Raw genomic sequence first — 17,951 nt, forward strand, 5'->3', positions numbered from 1 at the left:
AAGCCAAATAAACTTCTGTTCTTTATAAATTACCCAGTCTTAGGTATTTCTGTTATAGGAACACAAACGGAATAATACACTCTCACTTGACCATCGTGGACCACCTACTGACATCTGAACCAGTAACTGCGTCTTGAGGAAAGGAATGTGCAGCTGAGCCAGGCCTGTGTCACACATTCCACTCCCGAATGGAAAATGGAATCCAAAAGGAAAGTGCATGCACTGCTACCAGTAAAAGGGGGTAAAAAATTCTGGGAGGCCAAAATGACAAATGTCCAACACAGGCTTCTCTCCAGAGCAGACATGCTCACAATGACCTGGCTGGGAAGAAGTCCTAAAGGTTTTTCCATACTTGTTACACTCATAGGGTTTCTTTCCAGTATGGATTCTTTGATGCTGAAGAAGATTTCTTTTGCCAGTGAAGACTTTTCCACACTCATCACATGGATAGGAAGATTCCTGAGTATGAATTCTCAGATGCCTTTTCAACTGTTCCTGAGCACTGAAGGCTTTTCCACAATCTACACAGTCAAAGGGTTTCTTCTCACTGTGAATCCTCTGGTGCCGAGTTAATTTTGTATAAAAATTGAAGGCTTGTCCGCATACTTTACAAGAATAAGGCTTTTCCCCTGTGTGAATGCGCTGATGTTGGCTAAGATGGGAAGTCCTTCCAAAACTTTTGCCACACTCATTACACTCATAGGGTTTCTCTCCAGTGTGGATTTTCTGATGGCGAATCAGTGGTGAATTACCAACAAAAGCTTTTCCACACTCATTACACTCATAGGGTTTCTCCCCAGTGTGTATTCTCTGGTGTATAACAAACTCGGAACTACTGGTGAAACTATTTCCACAATCCATACAGTGATAGGGTCTGTCCCCACTGTGGATTCTCTGATGCCTGATCAGATTTGCATTGTCATTAAAGGCTCTCCCACACTCCTCGCACTGATACGGTTTCTCTCCAGTGTGGATCCTCTGATGTCGGATTAATGAAGAATTGCCATTAAAGGCTTTTCCACACTCACTACACTCAAAGGGTTTCTCCCCAGTGTGAATTCTCTGGTGTCTAACGTAGTAAGAAAAATAGGTAAAGCATTTCCCACACTCCTCACATCTGAAGGGTTTCCTTGCATAGTGAATTCTTGAAACCTTTCCTTTAAAATTTTTCACCATGGAGATTTCCCGGTGCTTCTTCATTTCATATGTTTCTGGGAAGTTGGTTCTCTGAGAGACACTCTTCGGCAGCCCATATGACATCACTATGTTTCTTTCTTTGGATATTCTTTGTGTTGGTGTGGACTCATTGTCAGTGGTGGTCTCAGTATCTAACATAAGAAACAGAACATAAATGCCACCTTAGAATTATACTAGAAACAAAAGAGCTAAAAATTATAGGTGGATCCCCATACCAGCCAAACGCCAAAAAAGAAAATTATAGGGCTTTGAAAGATATCATCCCAATCTCCACATCAGCCTGCTAGAAAGACAACACTACTAAAATGAAAGTGCCAAATATCACACAGACAGAGAAGAGTCAAGGTAGAACAAGCTATCAGTGCACACATCACATAAAGTATTTTTTCCTAAGCTTTTCTGCTCTAAATTTGAATGACTTCTGGTCATCCCTATTATCTTTTAAATCTATGGTATTTATAGGCCTAGAGAATGCCAAAGAAGGCACAGGTTCTAAAAGCAAGTAGTGACACTGAGGCTGGCAAGACTCACAATCCAAAAATAAAACAGAACAGAGTCAGAAAGCAAAGACAATGGAAGAATTGTTGTTCCTTTTAACAATTCATGCCTTGCAGATGGCCCAAAAGACTGGAGCATTAAGGGTACTAGGTACAGCGTGGTGTTGATAACACCAAGGTCCAGGGTTCAATCGCTGTACCAGTAGCCACCAAAAACGTTTTTTTAAAACTTAAAAAATAAGGGCACTAGGTTGTTGCAAGACAGAGAGAAAGAAAATCACAGAAGTGCTTAGAGGACATTACCCCCAACATGCTACATGATGACCTAGTCTAGAGGTTCTTAACTGCAGGTCCACAGATTGGATATGGACATGAGTGAATACCCTAAAACTGTTGGCAACTGCTTTGTCTCGTCATTAGACTCTGAAAATCTAAATCTCAAACATGAAAAGAAACTACTGTCCTAGACTCTCTGCCTATTTGGAAAGGGAAGAACCCAGTTTCCTTAAATGCACCAAGACTGCAGAGTATTCTTTGTCATATTAGCAAAAAGGAGACAAACAGCAGCCCATAAAATGGCACTTGTGTTTCTAAAGATTAGATGACATTTTAACTAAGTCAAAGGTAATCTATTTTATATAAAATGCTGGACCTTGTTTTAACATTAATTGGGGTTATCTGTGACTGGCCTGCTGCTTAATTAAGTTCATCTATGAGTGTGAGTTAAAAGTGTAAGGGACCTCAGAAGAAGAATGTTGGAATAGGAGAGATCTGAAACTGAAACATGATAACCAACAGTCCAAAAAAGAGTGAACAAGACAACTGGGAACCTAGGGGTCTGTTCTCACACCCCTCTTTTTTCTTGCTACTAGGCTGTTCAATGTCATAAGATCAAGACTGAGCAATTGATGACCCCAAAACTCTCTATTTTCCCTGATGCCACATACTCCACCATTCATCTTGCTATTCATCTTGCTCAGGATCCCCCCAGCAGTTCTTCCAAACAATATCCATTTCCCTACACCCCAGTTGAACTCCTGCCTCCCTAGTGTTCCAGTCATCGTCACCTCATTCCTGCTGAAAGAAACCAAGGCTGTGCAGGTGCAGTGCCCTCACCCTGTTTCCCTTCCATTTCCACATCCTCCCACCCCAAACTGCCCTTTCAAGTCTCACACTTGTCAGTCACCCTGGAGCCCCACTTCTCACACTTCCTCTGCTACACTGCCTGAGCAGCTGTATCTTCTCTTCATCTTCAACCTCCTCCTCTAGATTCTCAAATTCACTTGGGCTTAATGATCATCCCTTCACATCCAATTTTTCTTATAGTGTTTTTCAAACTGCCATTGGTCATGAAACTGATAACACTGCATTACTATCAAACAATTTTTTAAAGAAAGATGCCAGTAGTCTACATTAGAATGGAAAATATTCACACTCATTGCAACAGTAAGGGTAAATTTTATTTCCTGATACTCTCGTTTCAGAGTACACGAGGGAAAAGGTTCTGCTGCAAAATGTAATGCCTACTGAGAGTCATAATCAAGACAGAGTTTTGAAACATTTACTATATTTTCTTTCATTTCTAAACTTTCCAAAATAAGAAGCTAAAGTGCTGCATCAACTTTGTCATCTCCTATTTACTCACTCTCTGCAAACCACCTACCCTGAAACTCCTGCCCTTGCCTTCAACTTCACTGTTCACTCTTAATGGCCCACTTCTGATTCCTTGGCTACTTTCTCTTCTCTCTCTCACTAAAATTAAATATCTCTTAATATTTCAGATTCAGGGGCTGGCTGGCTACTTTGACTGGTTACCGCATAGCCTTGTAATGCCAAGGTTAAGGGTTCAGATCCCCATAGTAGCCAGCTGCCAAAAAAAAAAAAAGACAAAAATATATTTAAGATTTAGCCTTCTATTTTCTCTCTGGGGATCATTTCAACCAACTCTGGTTCCATCTACACTTGTATCTACACTTGCAGACCTGACATTTATCTCAGATTCTACACCTCCCTTCTCAATGGCCTGCTCTAGCCATCCACTTACATCTTAAAGAAACCCCACACTCCGTGCTTGTATCTGAATTTGTATAAATTCAAAAAGCTCCTCCCATGTCATGACGTCCCAATGTTATCTGACTCAACTCTCCCTTTTTATGGGCAAGCCTTGTCAGTGTTACCTCCACACTCTCCTTCCATTTCTGCATCACCACTATCCCCTACTCAATTTACTCACTCAAAAGTTAATGCTCGTGGGCCGGCCCGTGGCTCACTCGGGAGAGTGCAGTGCTGATAACACTAAGGCCCCGGGTTCAGATCCCATATACGGATGGCCGGTTTGCTCACTTGGGGAGCGTGGTGCTGACAACACCAAGTCAGGGGTTAAGATCCCCTTACCGGTCATCCGGAAAAAAAAAGTTAATGCCCAATATATAATAATAGTGGAACAGGATTTTATCCCTTCATTTCCTTCAGGGGAATCAAACCACATACTATACCAAATTAATATTTTGAAAACACAGCCATCACAGGCTTACGTCACTAGTGGCAAGGTCACTGTGGTGGGCGTCACTGCTCCTGCTCCACGCTATTTTTCCTGCTCTCCCATTTCCTCTTCCCTGTTCCAGATTTGCCTGCTTGTCCGTTTCTGTAAGTTCTCCAGAATAGAGCCAGCCCTTTGGGTCCACCACAAACTGCATCCTAGATTTCCCAACCCAGACTGGGTGGGTAAAACACACCACCCATATTCATCCACACTGTTGGCTACATAAGGGGCTCAGAATATGCTGCAGACTCTGCCAGCCCCAGTTTCTAAGAAGTCAAGAACAGGAAATCCCACTCAGGCTTTGAGTCGTAAGCCTCATGCTCTTGAAGTGCTTACTAGAAAAGACAGAAGAATCCCTGCAGGTGGGCTATAGAAATACTGATTGCTAAATATGCTCCCCAGGTGATTCTCCTGCACACATTAAACTGCAAAGTTCTTTACAATGACTTACTGGATGCTCTATTCCCTTCCTTGAGCTGGATACATGACCTTCTTTTTCCCCACCTGAAAACCATTGTAATCTGTCAAACTTCAAGGAGTGTTACTTATCTTCTAAGCTGGATTTAGTCCAACCCCTCCTTCTGCTGTGCTCCCACAGCACACTGCTGATATACCAAAAACAGCATTTAGCACATTTTTTTTAGATTTATATCTGACTCCATAACTTGTATCCTCCAGAGCTTCTTAAACAAAGCTTAGCATGGCAAGTGCTCAAAAAACGCTCTTGAATAAATCCATCCCATCCAAGGAAGAAGGACCACTGAGGTAGGCAATATTGAAAGCAGCAATGCATTTAAGAATTGCATATGAGATGTACTGAGTGGCAGTATGTTGATAAGACTTCAGACTGGTGGAAAAGGTTTCATATTTTACCTATTAGGAGAAAGCATCTACTTTATTTAAATCCTGCCTGGCATGATTCATTTTAAAATACAGTGTTCTGTAAAACTCTACAGTTGCTGGTTCTAAACCTGCCTCCCTTACCTTTACAGACATCTTTGGTCTTCTCTGCAGGGGGATCATCCTGCACCACCAGGCCCCAAGATAAATCCCCTTCCTCCAGAAGTGAGATGAGGGCAGGTTTGGGAACCGAGTAACCTGAAAAGGGGAAGAAAATGGCACCTTTCAGCCCTGTACCTGCTGTGTCAAAAGAGAAAACCCCAGGAATCTCAGTAAGAATAAGACCCACAGAAGAGGGCTCAGGACTGGGGAAGGCAAATGAGATTTTAATTGAGAGGAAACTGAGCATTTGTGACCTATTCTTAAAAAAAACTTAAGGGTAGGTACACTAGTGAGATCCTATAAGACATGTGCAAACACCATTCCCCAGACAACAGAAACCACAGTACTTATTCCTTAAGAGCCCCTTGGAGGATGGGACAAACTCTTACCAGAGGATAGCAATTCCCTACATTGGGACCAAACTGACCTAAGACCTCACCCTACCCAGCAATTTCTGAAGTTGGTCATTGAGCCTCAGTCCTGGAGTCACTTAATGGAGGATACCAGAGACAACCCCTTCTTCTCCATATCACATCCCCTGACTGTAAGGAGAAAGGAAGGAAGAAAACCAGAAAGTACAGCTCTGAGTCCCAGGACGAAAATGGCCTTACCCAGGGTAGTCAAGTTTCCATAATTCTCCAGCATCACACTTCTGTACAGGGCCCTCTGTACAGGAGAAAGACCAGCCCATTCTGTCCGGGTGAAGTACACAGCCACATCCTCAAAGGTCACCACCTCCTAAAACAACAGGTTTCTGCTGCCCCAGAGCCAATCCTCTGGCTCCAGACCAGAGTGAAGGGGCAAGGGGACAATAATGAGGGCCTGAGGGAAAGGTCCTATAAGGAATGAGTAATGAGAAAAGGCAAAAGAACTGGACATTAGACCTAATATAAACTACTATTTCTACAACCAAAAATCTAGAACTTCTCTCATTACTAAAACAGCTTCCATTAGGATACAAAGTTTACTGTCATAAAACATGAGTTAACATTTCAAACACCCTTGGAAAAAAGTCTCCCATTAATTAAACTTCCTAGAGCAAAATCACTTTGATTTTGTAAAGACTTTCAGTCTTTCATTATAGCACCTACAAATGGACTATTGGCTTCAATCTGTCCAGACACCCACTCACAAGTGGCATCTCAGGACCCCACTGTTCCCACTTTGCTGCTCCAAGTGCCCAGCTAATCCATCTGTTCCCCACATGTGCTCACTCCACCCCAAACCTCATGCCCATGTACCAGGAACAGGACCATGGCTTACCCTGATGAGCCTATCTCATCCAACCCCCACCTGACCTTGACCAAGAGGCTGTGCTGATTATGCTCAAGAACATCCACCAGAGGGAGCTCAGTGCCCTGGGGCTAGTCCATTCTGCTTCCTGACGGGTCTTCCTGGGAGAAGATGCTTCTGGAATTGAATTGCTGCTGCTACTGCTGCTGCTGGTAACTCTTCTAGCTGCTTATGTTTATACCTCCAAGACAATCTGTAATAACTTCTGCCAACCAAGCCTCATGCTTTTTTTCTTTTCTTTTTTTTTTAAAAAGATGACTGGTAAGGGGATCTTAACCCTCGGCTTGGTGTTGTCAGCACCACGCTCAGCCAGTGAGCGAACTGGCCATCACTATATAGGATCCGAACCCATGGCGTGGTGTTATCAGCACCACACTCTTCTGAGTGAGCCATGGGCCGGCCCTCCTCATGCTTTTTCAATAGATACCCTTTCCTCTCCTTAATGGCCCCTACTCTACCTTCCCAGAAAGTTCTAGCATTTGGTTTAGAATCTCTGTTCATGCCTCAGACTTTGGTATCAAACTTGGTTACCTGAACATGCAGTAAATATCCTCCCATCCTCAAACACCTCAACTGACTCTGCACACCCTCCCTTCCCACATGTCCCAGCACAGCCTCTGACTGTGGATGACCCAACACATCTGACCCACCACCCAACACCAAACTCATCTTCCCTTTCTAATGTATATAAACTAACTGGCACTGTGAATGTCAATTTTTCCCTCTCTCAGTTAATAGTACCATTTTCGGCCCAGTCTCCAATGCTAGAAACTTGAGATTCACTCCACACCATTACACCCCAGTCACTGCTCATTTCTGACAAGCAGTCAGTAATCAAATCCTGTCACTTTTATCACTTACTTCTGGAATCTGACTCTTCACCATGGTACAATCAGTACACAAATTCAACAGCCGGGGACAGTTAAACAGCTCCAATTCCAGGCTTGTCCTGCACTGAATCCATCCTCTGCCCAGCTGACGACCTGACCCCATCAACTCCTTAATGTCTCTCTTGAATGAATCACCACTAACTAGAACAGTAGTTATCAAAGCATGGTCCGCAGAGCACCACCAGTAGCAGCAGCAGCACCTGGGAACTTGTCAGAAAGGCAAATTTTTGGACCCCACCCTGAGAGTAACCTGTGCTTTGATGAACCCTCCAGATGACTCCGATGTACACTAAAGTTTGAGAACTCTGGATTATACAATAAAGTCCATGCTCAGAAACCTGAGCTATAGCAGGTAACAAGTAGAAGGTGATGGGAAGGTACAAGACTACACAAAGAAACTATGTGGGAAGCTCTGCAAACAAAATTCCGAGAATAAATGACAAACCCTAAATCGGAGTAATATAAAAAATGAGACAGATGGAAGAGATAATAGGCAGAAACAAGAGGACTTGCTGGTGGCTCTCTGGGAATGGTATCAAGAGAGAATAGAGTCAACAATTACTCAGCAGTCTAGAAACTGGGTGACCAGGACTGTAGAAAATCACAAGAGGGTGGGAGCTTTAAGAAAGATGATATATCAGTGGGATAGTTAGGTGGAGGGACTTGACAGATGTGAGAAATCCAAGATTGGGTTCATGGATCATAAGTGACCAGGAAGAAAGAAACAACAAAGCAACACCCAGCAACTCATCAGTCTCAAAAGGTAAAATACAATTCAAAAAAATCAATTTCCCTGTCCCCAAAATGTAAGGTATTTATGTTCACTTTACAAATGAAGCCAGTTAAGATGCAAAGAGGTTACGTGACTAGCTTAAGGCCACAATGCCATTGAGGCTAGATGGGATACCTAACATCAGGTGTCCTGTCCTAGCATAGATTTTCCTATCACGGCCCACTGCCTCACTTAGCCAACAGTACTGACCTCAAGAAGGAAATATGCTTACTGATTTTGAAGACAAAACTTCTTTCTTTTGGAAGACAAATGGCATGAGCCCCCTTTTTCTTATCTTCTTTCAGCTGTCCCTCTGCTGCTTTCCCAAGAACCTTTTGATCTTGCTGGTATCAATCACTCACACCCTATACTGGATCCCTAGATCACCAGCCTGAGTCTCTCATTCCCAAAGATCCCTCTGCGGGTGGGGAGGAGCTGCAGAACATGGGACTGTCCAGCTCAGTTGAGATCCTCAGCATGCAAAAGGCTACACTTCTGCTTCCCAGTACACTCTCTCCTGTCTTCATCCTCACTGGCCTTGGAGCCTGGCTGCTCAGTGCTCACCATCAGCTCTTTCCCCAGCATCCAGTCCAACTGATGGGAATCAAAAGAGGCTTCCTACTTCTCTGGCTCTAAGAATCACCTCTCTCGTCCCCCATTTTCTTCGAATCAGACCTCCATAAAGCTGACCTGAGGAATCCACAGCTCACCTGGTGCTGGTTTTTCAGGGCTATGGCTGCCATCACCTGGGCTCCCCCTCAGGGAAGGGCACGGGCTGAGGGAAGAAACAAAGAGAACCAAGGATAAGCCTTGTCCATAGAAGGCTCTCCTTTAAGCCAACGAACCTGCCAATAACAGCAGCAATCATTTACTAAATGCCCACTGGGTAAGTTGTGTATAAATACTTCTCTTAAACCACTCCATACCATGAGGTTTGTAATTCTGAGCAAAGTGACACTTTGATAGGATAAGTGACTTTCCCCATGTCACCAGAGCCTGCACTAACAAACATCAAGCAAAATAAAGAGCAAAATAAGCAAAAAACGCCAAAAAACTCAAAGCAAAATCTAACAAGAAAAAACCCAGACCTTCATTTTTAAAAATAAAATTTTACTGGAAAATATAAGGTTAAAGAAAAGAAGTATGTTTGGGGGTGAAAAATATGTATACACATTCAGTTCTCACAATAACCTGAAACTTGTCTTTTTCCCAAATGAGAAAACAAGACTAAGAACAAGTTTTTCTACCACAATCATTCAGCGGGTGGATGGATGAACTTGGATCCCAATGATATCTGCCAGACTCCAGAAACCCTGCTTTTAATAACCACACTAAATTGTGTCTCATCATAGTTCCAACAGATTTATTTTAGAACCTGACAAAGCGATTCTAGGGTTAATATGGAAGAATCGATAAGAGTAGCAAAGAAAATTCAGAAAAAGAAAGAGTAAATATTCCTTTTCTCGGTTTGGGGGGCAGGCATCTTTTTTGTTCATCACTCCATTCCAGGACCCAGTGATAACCAGAAACTGACTTAGCAAAGGTCCCTGAAAGGCCACCTCAACGTGCCAAAATGTCTGGATTCCCATCCCCTATAGACACTATGTTTTCTTGTTATAGTCATATTTTACCAAAAACCCAGCATCTTCCCTGAGGAGACAATGCATGATGCAGTTTCCTGCTAGACTCATCTCTTGCCACCTCCTCCTTTCTTTGTTTCCTCTACTATATTAATTTTATCAGGACCTTCGTACCTGCTATTTCCTAATGAACCATTCTTCAACCTCAGAACCTTTGTAGCTGATATTCTCTGCCTGCAATACTCTGCAGTAATCTGACCGTTCTTCACCTGGGTAATGCCAGCTCATCCTTCAGATCATGTCCTGTCTATACAGACCAGATCGGGTCCCCGTTACACACTCCATTAGCACTGTATTCCCTTCCCTGTATACCACTTTTCCCGATTTGAGGTTATACACTAATTTGTGCTTTCTTCATTCAAACATTTATCATATACATATTTCATGCCAGATCGCAAAAGATACGCAGGAGATACAGTGGAGAGAGAAAAAAGAATGTGATCCCTTCCTTCATGGAGCTTGGTCTAAAAAAAAGACACACATTAATCAAAGATTCTCACAAGTAACTTTAAGATCACAACTGTGATTAGTGCCAGGGGAAACTATCCTAGATAGAAACGCTCGGGCCGGCCCGTGGCTCACTCGGGAGAGTGTGGTGCTGATAACACCAAGGCCACAGGTTCGGATCCCATATAGGGATGGCCGGTTCGCTCACTGAGGGAGGATGGTGCTGACACCACCAAGCCAAGGATTAAGATCCCCTTACCGATCATCTTTAGGAAAAAAAAAAAAAAAGAAAGGCTTAAGAATAGGAATTAACTAGGCTAAAAGGGAAATCCTTACGAAAGTAACAGCATGTTCTAGTAGTGAAGGGTCAAGAAGGCTGTAGCCCAGCCAGGGTGAGTGTGCTGCAGGACGATACTGAATAAGTTGCAACAGATAAACCCACACCTTGTGCACATCTTGGACTTGGTCTTAGACTTACAAGCGATAGGCTGCAGCTACAGAGTTATAAGCAGGTGGAGTTAAATGCTTAAATTTGCTTAATATGTGACTTTCCCATTAAGCTGAAAGCTCCCGGCGGGCGGGGCCCACGCCCCGTCTCTTGCACAGCTGCATCCCCGGAACCTAGAACAGCAACTGGCATTTAGCTGCTCACTAACTAGTTGTCGGCCCGACGAGCAGAGGGGCTCTGTGGCTGCGTCGGGCCACAGGGCGCCTCCCTTTCCATCCACAGCCTCCGTTTCCCAAGGCTGCCGCCGCGGGCTATAGCGCAGGTCCCCGAGCACAGCGGGACTGACCCACAGGCTGCTTCCGCTCCCCAGACCCAGAGGCGCCGTCCTGACTCCCTCCACCGCGGCATCAGTGACAAAGCCGACCACCTTCTCTAAACGCAACGGATGCAGGCCTAGCGAGGACCCCTAGGCGAATAACACTCACCTCAGGAAGAACAGAAAGTGCGGCGTGAACGGAAGTGCGTCAGCACGTCGGCCGAGGCGCCCAAGCCTCACGTCTTTCCTCTCTAGGATGCGGGAGCTCTCCTCTCAGTGGTTCTCTGGCTTTACTCCTTGGAGCGGGGGGTTAACCCGGGATCCTTGAGTAGGAGAGAAGATATATCGTTGTTTTTGCTAATTTCTTACCGAAATTTAGCATTTTCTTCAATTGTGTGTTGCCAACAGGCCACAGTAGTATCAGCTGTACCTGGGACTTTATCACCAATATGAGTATAAATCAGTTATTTTCATATTACAGTACAATTGATGCATATCTCAAAATATGGGCTATTTTCATCACTAATTCGAAGTTACCGTTGTCTTTATTATGCCCACCTTTAGATCTTGTTATCACATTGGTAAAGATGCACTTAGATTTCTGTATCACAATTTTTTTTTTTCCTTTTTTTTTTTTGTCTTTTTTCTTGACCGGGGACGGATCGCAACCCTCAGTGTCGCGCCCGGACCTGACTGGGACCGGCAACGGGATCACAACCCTCGGTGTTGCGCCCGCACCTCGCTCAGCCAGTGAGCAGCCGGTCTGCATGTGGGATCCGAACCCTCGGCGGGAGCACCGCCGCACTCCTAAGTGGCGCTCTGTAGCAGTGCGCCACCGGGCCGGCCCACAATTTTTTTTTTTTTAAATGACTGTTAAGTGGATCTTAACCCCTGATTTGGTGTTGTCAGCACCACGCTCTCCAATGGAGCCAACCGGCCATCCATACACAGGGATCCGAACCCGTGGCCTTGGTGTCATCAGCACCACACTCTCCCGTGAGCCATGGGCTGGCCCTACACAAATTAATTTTTAGAAACTATTTTAATTGGTTTTGAACGGGTCCACAGATGTCACCAGACTGCCAAAGGGATCGATGAACAAAAAAAGCTGTCCTCCTCAAAGATGGAAGCACATTAAGAGAGACCAGGACTGAGGAGGGATATATTAAAGAACTATTTAAAAAGTGAAAACAGTGGGCATTAAAAAAATGATTGACTATGAGGGAGCTGGAGTAATTTGATAAACAAAAAGTTTGGATGACCTGACAGATGAAGGTGCCATTAGCTGAGATCAGGAATTCAGGAAGAGAAGTTTGTTTCAGAAAGGAAGGTTAAAGAATTTGGCTTTAGAAATACTGAATACACATACACCCCTGCTTTATTAAAATGTAATTCACATACCATAAAATTCATCCATTTAAAGTGTAAAATTCAATAGTTTTTAGGATGTTCACAGACTTGAGCAAGCATCACCACAGTCAATTTGAAAACATTTTCATCATCCCCCAAAGAAATCTCATAACCATCAGCAGTCACTCCCCATTTTCTCTATGGTAGGGAGAATGGTCCTCACCTTAAAGATGTCTACATTCCCACCTCTGGAACCTGTGAGTATGTTAGGTTATGAAATAAAGAGAAATTGAAGTTGTAGGTGGACATAAGGTTGCTAATGAGCTGTCTTTAATACTAGCCTAGAGTATCCAGGTGGGCCTAATGTAGCCATGAGTTCTTAAAAGTGAAAGAGAGAATTGAAAGAGAGAAACACAGAGATGACAGCACGAGGACTTGGCCCAACATTACTGGTTTTGAAGCTGGAGTAAGGGTGACAACAAGCCAAGGAAAGTGAATGTCCTCTAGGAGCTTGAAAAGTCAAGGAAACAGATTCTCTCCTTACCTGAATGAAACGCTGAATTTAATTCAGTGAGACCCATTGAGGATTTCTAACATCCAGAACTGTATGATAATAAATTTGTGTTTTTTTAAGCCACTATTTGTGGTGATTTGTTACAGCAGCAATAGAAAATTAGTACACACACATCCCCGCCAATCCTAGATAACCATTAATATACTTTCTGACTTTATAGACTTGCTTATTTGGGCCATTTATGTCACACAGATGTCCGTCAAATCTGGGTATAAAACAAAAAAAGTCTTTATTGTTGGTAATTTTATTACAGTCTTTAGAATCATGGGAACCTGTGTGTTTAGTTAGTGGCAAGAATTGGGTATAGCTTGATTTTTTTTTCTTTTTCTTTTTTGCAGGGAGTAGGGAGAAAGGGGGATACTGTACTTTTAATATGTGCAAACCCAACAAAAACAGAGAATACCCCAGTAAGGAGAAATGTTCAATTATTCCTAGTGAATGCACACTCCAGGCAGAGAAGCAGTGTGATTTGAATTGTAATTTTAGGAGCATTAGACAAACTACATATTGCACCACTCTTCAAGCCTAGCTAACAATGCTTGTAGTTAGGTGCTCTGTTCCGTGATACTTTATTGATTTTATGCAAGTCTTATTTCTTCAGCTTAGTAATATTTTCTAAATTACTGTAGCAGGTAAATGGCAGGTGAACAATTATTGTAGGAGGTGATTCATGGGAAGAATTAGAAGTTAAATAGCATTTGCTTATTTCTTGTGTAGTCACATTTTTATAAATTAGAGTGCATTATTACTCTGTTCTCTTGATATTTAGAATTAAATTTCTCTTAGAATTTTGCAATCTGGGTTTCCCTGACCAAGACTCTAATCCAATATCCTTAGGAAAATTTGAATGGGGAGAAGGGTAGGCATCCTGAAATCCTCTTTTTGCTTAAATAGTTAGTGAGATAATTTCCACTCCCAGTCTAGAATGTCTCCCAGTGAGTTTTCAAGTTCATTAATAACAATAACTAATCAGTGTTGGCCTGTTTCCCCACCATTGTACCACCTCTAAAGAAATGTATACTAGAAAGGAAAGAAAGACCACAGTGGTGTGCTGGACTTGCAGAGGGAGAGAACAGAAATAGGGATACAAAGTGGAGTGGGAAAAGTGGGATGGGGAGGGAAGTTGGGGACAATTGAGGGGATAATTGGGTGTGGGACATGGGGTATAATCACAATTTGTGGTAATGGACATGCTGCCAGTATGGTTCTGGCCATCACATATTGGGCACGAGTGGTGACAATTTGCTTTGTATGCCATGAATATTCATAACCTAATAAAAACAAAAAAACCAAAAAGAAGTGTATACTCATACTCATGTCTGTAATGATCTCTATTATCAAACATACTATTTTAAAGCTTTGGCCACTGCTTAATTCCAGTGGGAACCACCTCTCCTTCTTGTTACCTCCTCTCCTTCTGGTTACCTCACAGCCTAAATATCCAGCTCTCCCTCTAACCCCTACACTATCTATCTTTAACCTAGACCATGAGTAATATAAGATCATGGGACCCAGGATATAGATAGATCATGGAGTGTTTACTGTTATTCCTGACTTGAAAATAGTGGGAAAATACAACTGCTTTCACAGATTTCTGGACAAAACTGGGTTTTGTCAAAAAAAACAGCCAAAACTGGGATGAAGTTATAGTGGAACTTAAGTTTTGTACACAAAGTCATTTTTGCCGTGGCTGCCAAAAAATATGTACGGTTAAACTAAATATTGCACTGCAGTAGCGATAATGACATAGGATTTAATGTTATTCTCTCCTCAAAGCTGAAAACATACTTAACAGTGAAAGAATGTCTTTCCCTCCAAGACTGGGAACAAGGTAGGTATGTCTGCTTTTACCGCTACTATTCAATGCCACATTGGGAATCCTAGAAAGTGCAAGAAAGCCAGAATAAGAAACAACAGGCACATGGATTGGAAAGCAAGAAACAAAACTGTTACTACTTGCAGGGGACATGATTGTCTACATTAAAAATCCCCAAAAATCTACAAAAAAAAAGCTCCTAGAAATTTCAATTTCCAACAATACAATTTTGATAATTTTTTAAAGTACCACTTATAACAGCATAAAAACATGAAATACTTAGTTATAAATCTAACAAAATATGTACAAGATATGTACACTGAAAACTACCAAATAACAAAAGAAATGAGAGACCTAATTAATGGAGAGATATGCTGTGTTCATCAATTGGAAAAGTTAATATTGTTAAGATGTCAATTCTCCCCAAATCGATCTATAAATTCAAAGCAATCCCAATCAAAATCCCAGCAAGACCTTTTGTAGAATTCAATAAGCTGGTTTTTACTGTATGGTAATCATACAATAAAGCTGAAGAAAAGCAGTTGAGAAGGGAGGGATTACTCAATAAATTATACTGGAACATTTAGATATCCCAATGGGAAAATAAAATTAGATTCTTACCTATACTATTACTAAAATAAATTCCAGGTGGACTAAAAACCTACATGAAGCAAATGTAAAACTTTCTAAGTATGGGTGGTATGATTTCTACAAATGAGCTTCATCTTGGCTGCCCCCCATGTCTTGACAGCTGAACCCTGTAATAGATGCCTCAACAAGGGGCTGGGCAACCTGTGCTCCAGCGCTGCCAGCAGATGGACACAGCAGCTCCAGAGGCATCTCAGATGGCCATCTTGTGTTTGTACCCCCTTGCAACCTACCTGGACATAACACCCAACTGACCATGATTACCATTTCAAATCCTGTGTTTTCCCTTAACCAGCTCCCCCCTCCCACAAACTTGAGCTGATACTAAGGATGAGATTCTGCCGTGGGTGCTACTGGAAGCCCAGACATTCCATGAAGATGTGCTATTTTCTGCTAGAGGCCAGGAATACAGCTAAACATCCTTCAATGCACAGGACAGCCTCCCCCGCAAATTATCAGGTCGCAAATGTCAATGGTGCCGAGTTTGAAAAAACCCTGCTTCAGACTAAGAACCAAGGTGATTTCCTTAGTTATAAAAGCCCCCTAACCAGACATGCTATTCTAGATATTATAATGATAAATGCCAAGCATTTAAATGCAAACATGAGTAATGAAAACGATATAAGTTTTGCAGACCAACAAATTAGGGAATGACAAAGGGCATATTTTGAAAATAATTTTTAGACTAGGAGAAATAACGGGTACAAATCTAGGCTAATGGATTTCTAAATGTCAATAGAAAGTTATAAATTGTCAACATTGGCTCAAGAAGAAATAGGCAATGTAATTGATCAATGCCATACAAAGAACTGATAAAGTTCTCTTTACCTCTACCCCCAACAAAAGCAACTGGCTCAGGGAGCTTCATAGGTGGATTTCTTTCCAACATCCAAAGAACAGGTAACTGTTAGACTGTTCAAACTGTTCCAGAACAAAGAGAAGAAACAGCCTCTGAACTATTTTTAGTGAACTGGTATGACAAAGACTGGTATGACAAAGATGGAAAAAAAAAATAGAGGGCAATCACACTTAAAGATGCCAATAGCCTAAACATGTTAACAAATACAATCCAGCAGGACATAAAGAAATTTAAAAGATGATATCCAACTAAGATTAAGAATATAAGGATGACTCAATATTAGTAAAACATTAATGTAATTCATTACATAAGTAGGTCAAAAATATCATCTTGAAAGATCTTATATAAGATATAAGGGCCGGCCCGTGGCTCACTTGGGAGAGCGTGGTGCTGACAACACCAAGTCAGGGGTTAAGATCCCCTTGCCGGTCATCTTTAAAAAAAAAAAAAAAAGAATAGTAAACCCTTAAAGGGCCGGCCTGTGGCTCACTTGGGAGAGCATGGTGCTGATAACCCCAAGTCAAGGGTTAAGATCCCCTTACCAGTCATCTTTAAAAAAAAAAAAAAAAGAATAGTAAACCCTTAAAGGGCCGGCCTGTGGCTCACTTGGGAGAGCATGGTGCTGATAACCCCAAGTCAAGGGTTAAGATCCCCTTACCAGTCATCTTTAAAAAAAAAAAAAAAAGAATAGTAAACCCTTAAAGGGCCGGCCTGTGGCTCACTTGGGAGAGCATGGTGCTGATAACCCCAAGTCAAGGGTTAAGATCCCCTTACCAGTCATCTTTAAAAAAAAAAAAAAAAGAATAGTCAACCCTTAAAAAGAAGTATTTCATTTGCTACTCAGTTTCTAATAGGAATGGATGCTGAATTTTTTATCTTTTTTTTGTTTTTTTTTTAAAGATGACTGGTAAGGGGATCTTAACCCTTGACTTGGTGTTATCAGCACCATGCTCTCCCAAGTGAGCCACAGGCCGGCCCTTTAAGGGTTTACTATTCAATACATTCATCTTCCCTATTGAATACTCATTGATAGAGATTTAGTTTTATGATAACTTCAAATTTTCAATAAAGTGCTTAAATTTAAGCCATAACTTCCATCCATTCAGGATGCCTGAATGTTGACTTGGTTTAAATAAGGGTTAATGGCTTTTCCACATCAAAATACTTGAGCGTTTGCCTGCGTGTGAACCATCAGAATCCCAGCTACAGCCTTTCCAACACAGCACACACATGAAACATTCTTCATAATATGGACTCTATGCCAAATCAGATGATGTTAACTCTAAAGGCTTTAAAACATATGAAACACTGAAATGGCTCTATATCAATTAGGATTCTGTTACAAGTGACAGAAAACACAAATCAAAACAAACGAATTAACTGATTCATGTCACTGAAAAAACCAGAGGTAGGTTTAGTTCTTTCCATCTCTCAGTCTCTCATGTGCAGGGTTGGCTAACTACTCAGCCTTCGTGTGGATCATAGCTAACATCCAATACCAGCAGAAAAGAATGTCACTTCCTGGTAGAGTTTGCATGGTCACAGGGTCCATTCTGATTGAATAAATGGGTCATCACTATGGCTTGGCAAAAGGAACAGTGTAGATAGGACAGACTAGGCATATGCTCCATTCTTGAAGTGGGGAACAAAGCCCCACCTA

The 17,951-nt window shown here is 42.1% G+C and overlaps 1 protein-coding gene across 1 annotated transcript; it reads right to left on the reverse strand.

Moving 5' to 3' along the window:
• ZNF19 (zinc finger protein 19) lies at positions 1-11,310 on the reverse strand. The gene is made up of 5 exons (XM_008585488.1): positions 11,214-11,310; positions 8,904-8,968; positions 5,850-5,976; positions 5,221-5,334; positions 1-1,328 (listed from the first exon to the last, which is right to left on the reverse strand). Exons 2-5 carry the CDS (start codon positions 8,934-8,936, stop codon positions 226-228), a joined length of 1,377 nt encoding a protein of 458 aa, XP_008583710.1. The 5' UTR covers positions 8,937-8,968; positions 11,214-11,310; the 3' UTR covers positions 1-225.
• Positions 11,311-17,951: the final 6,641 nt, after the last annotated feature.

This window comes from Galeopterus variegatus, unplaced genomic scaffold (genome assembly GCF_000696425.1).
Source record: "Galeopterus variegatus unplaced genomic scaffold, G_variegatus-3.0.2 Scaffold3592, whole genome shotgun sequence".
Classification (NCBI taxonomy): domain Eukaryota; kingdom Metazoa; phylum Chordata; class Mammalia; order Dermoptera; family Cynocephalidae; genus Galeopterus; species Galeopterus variegatus.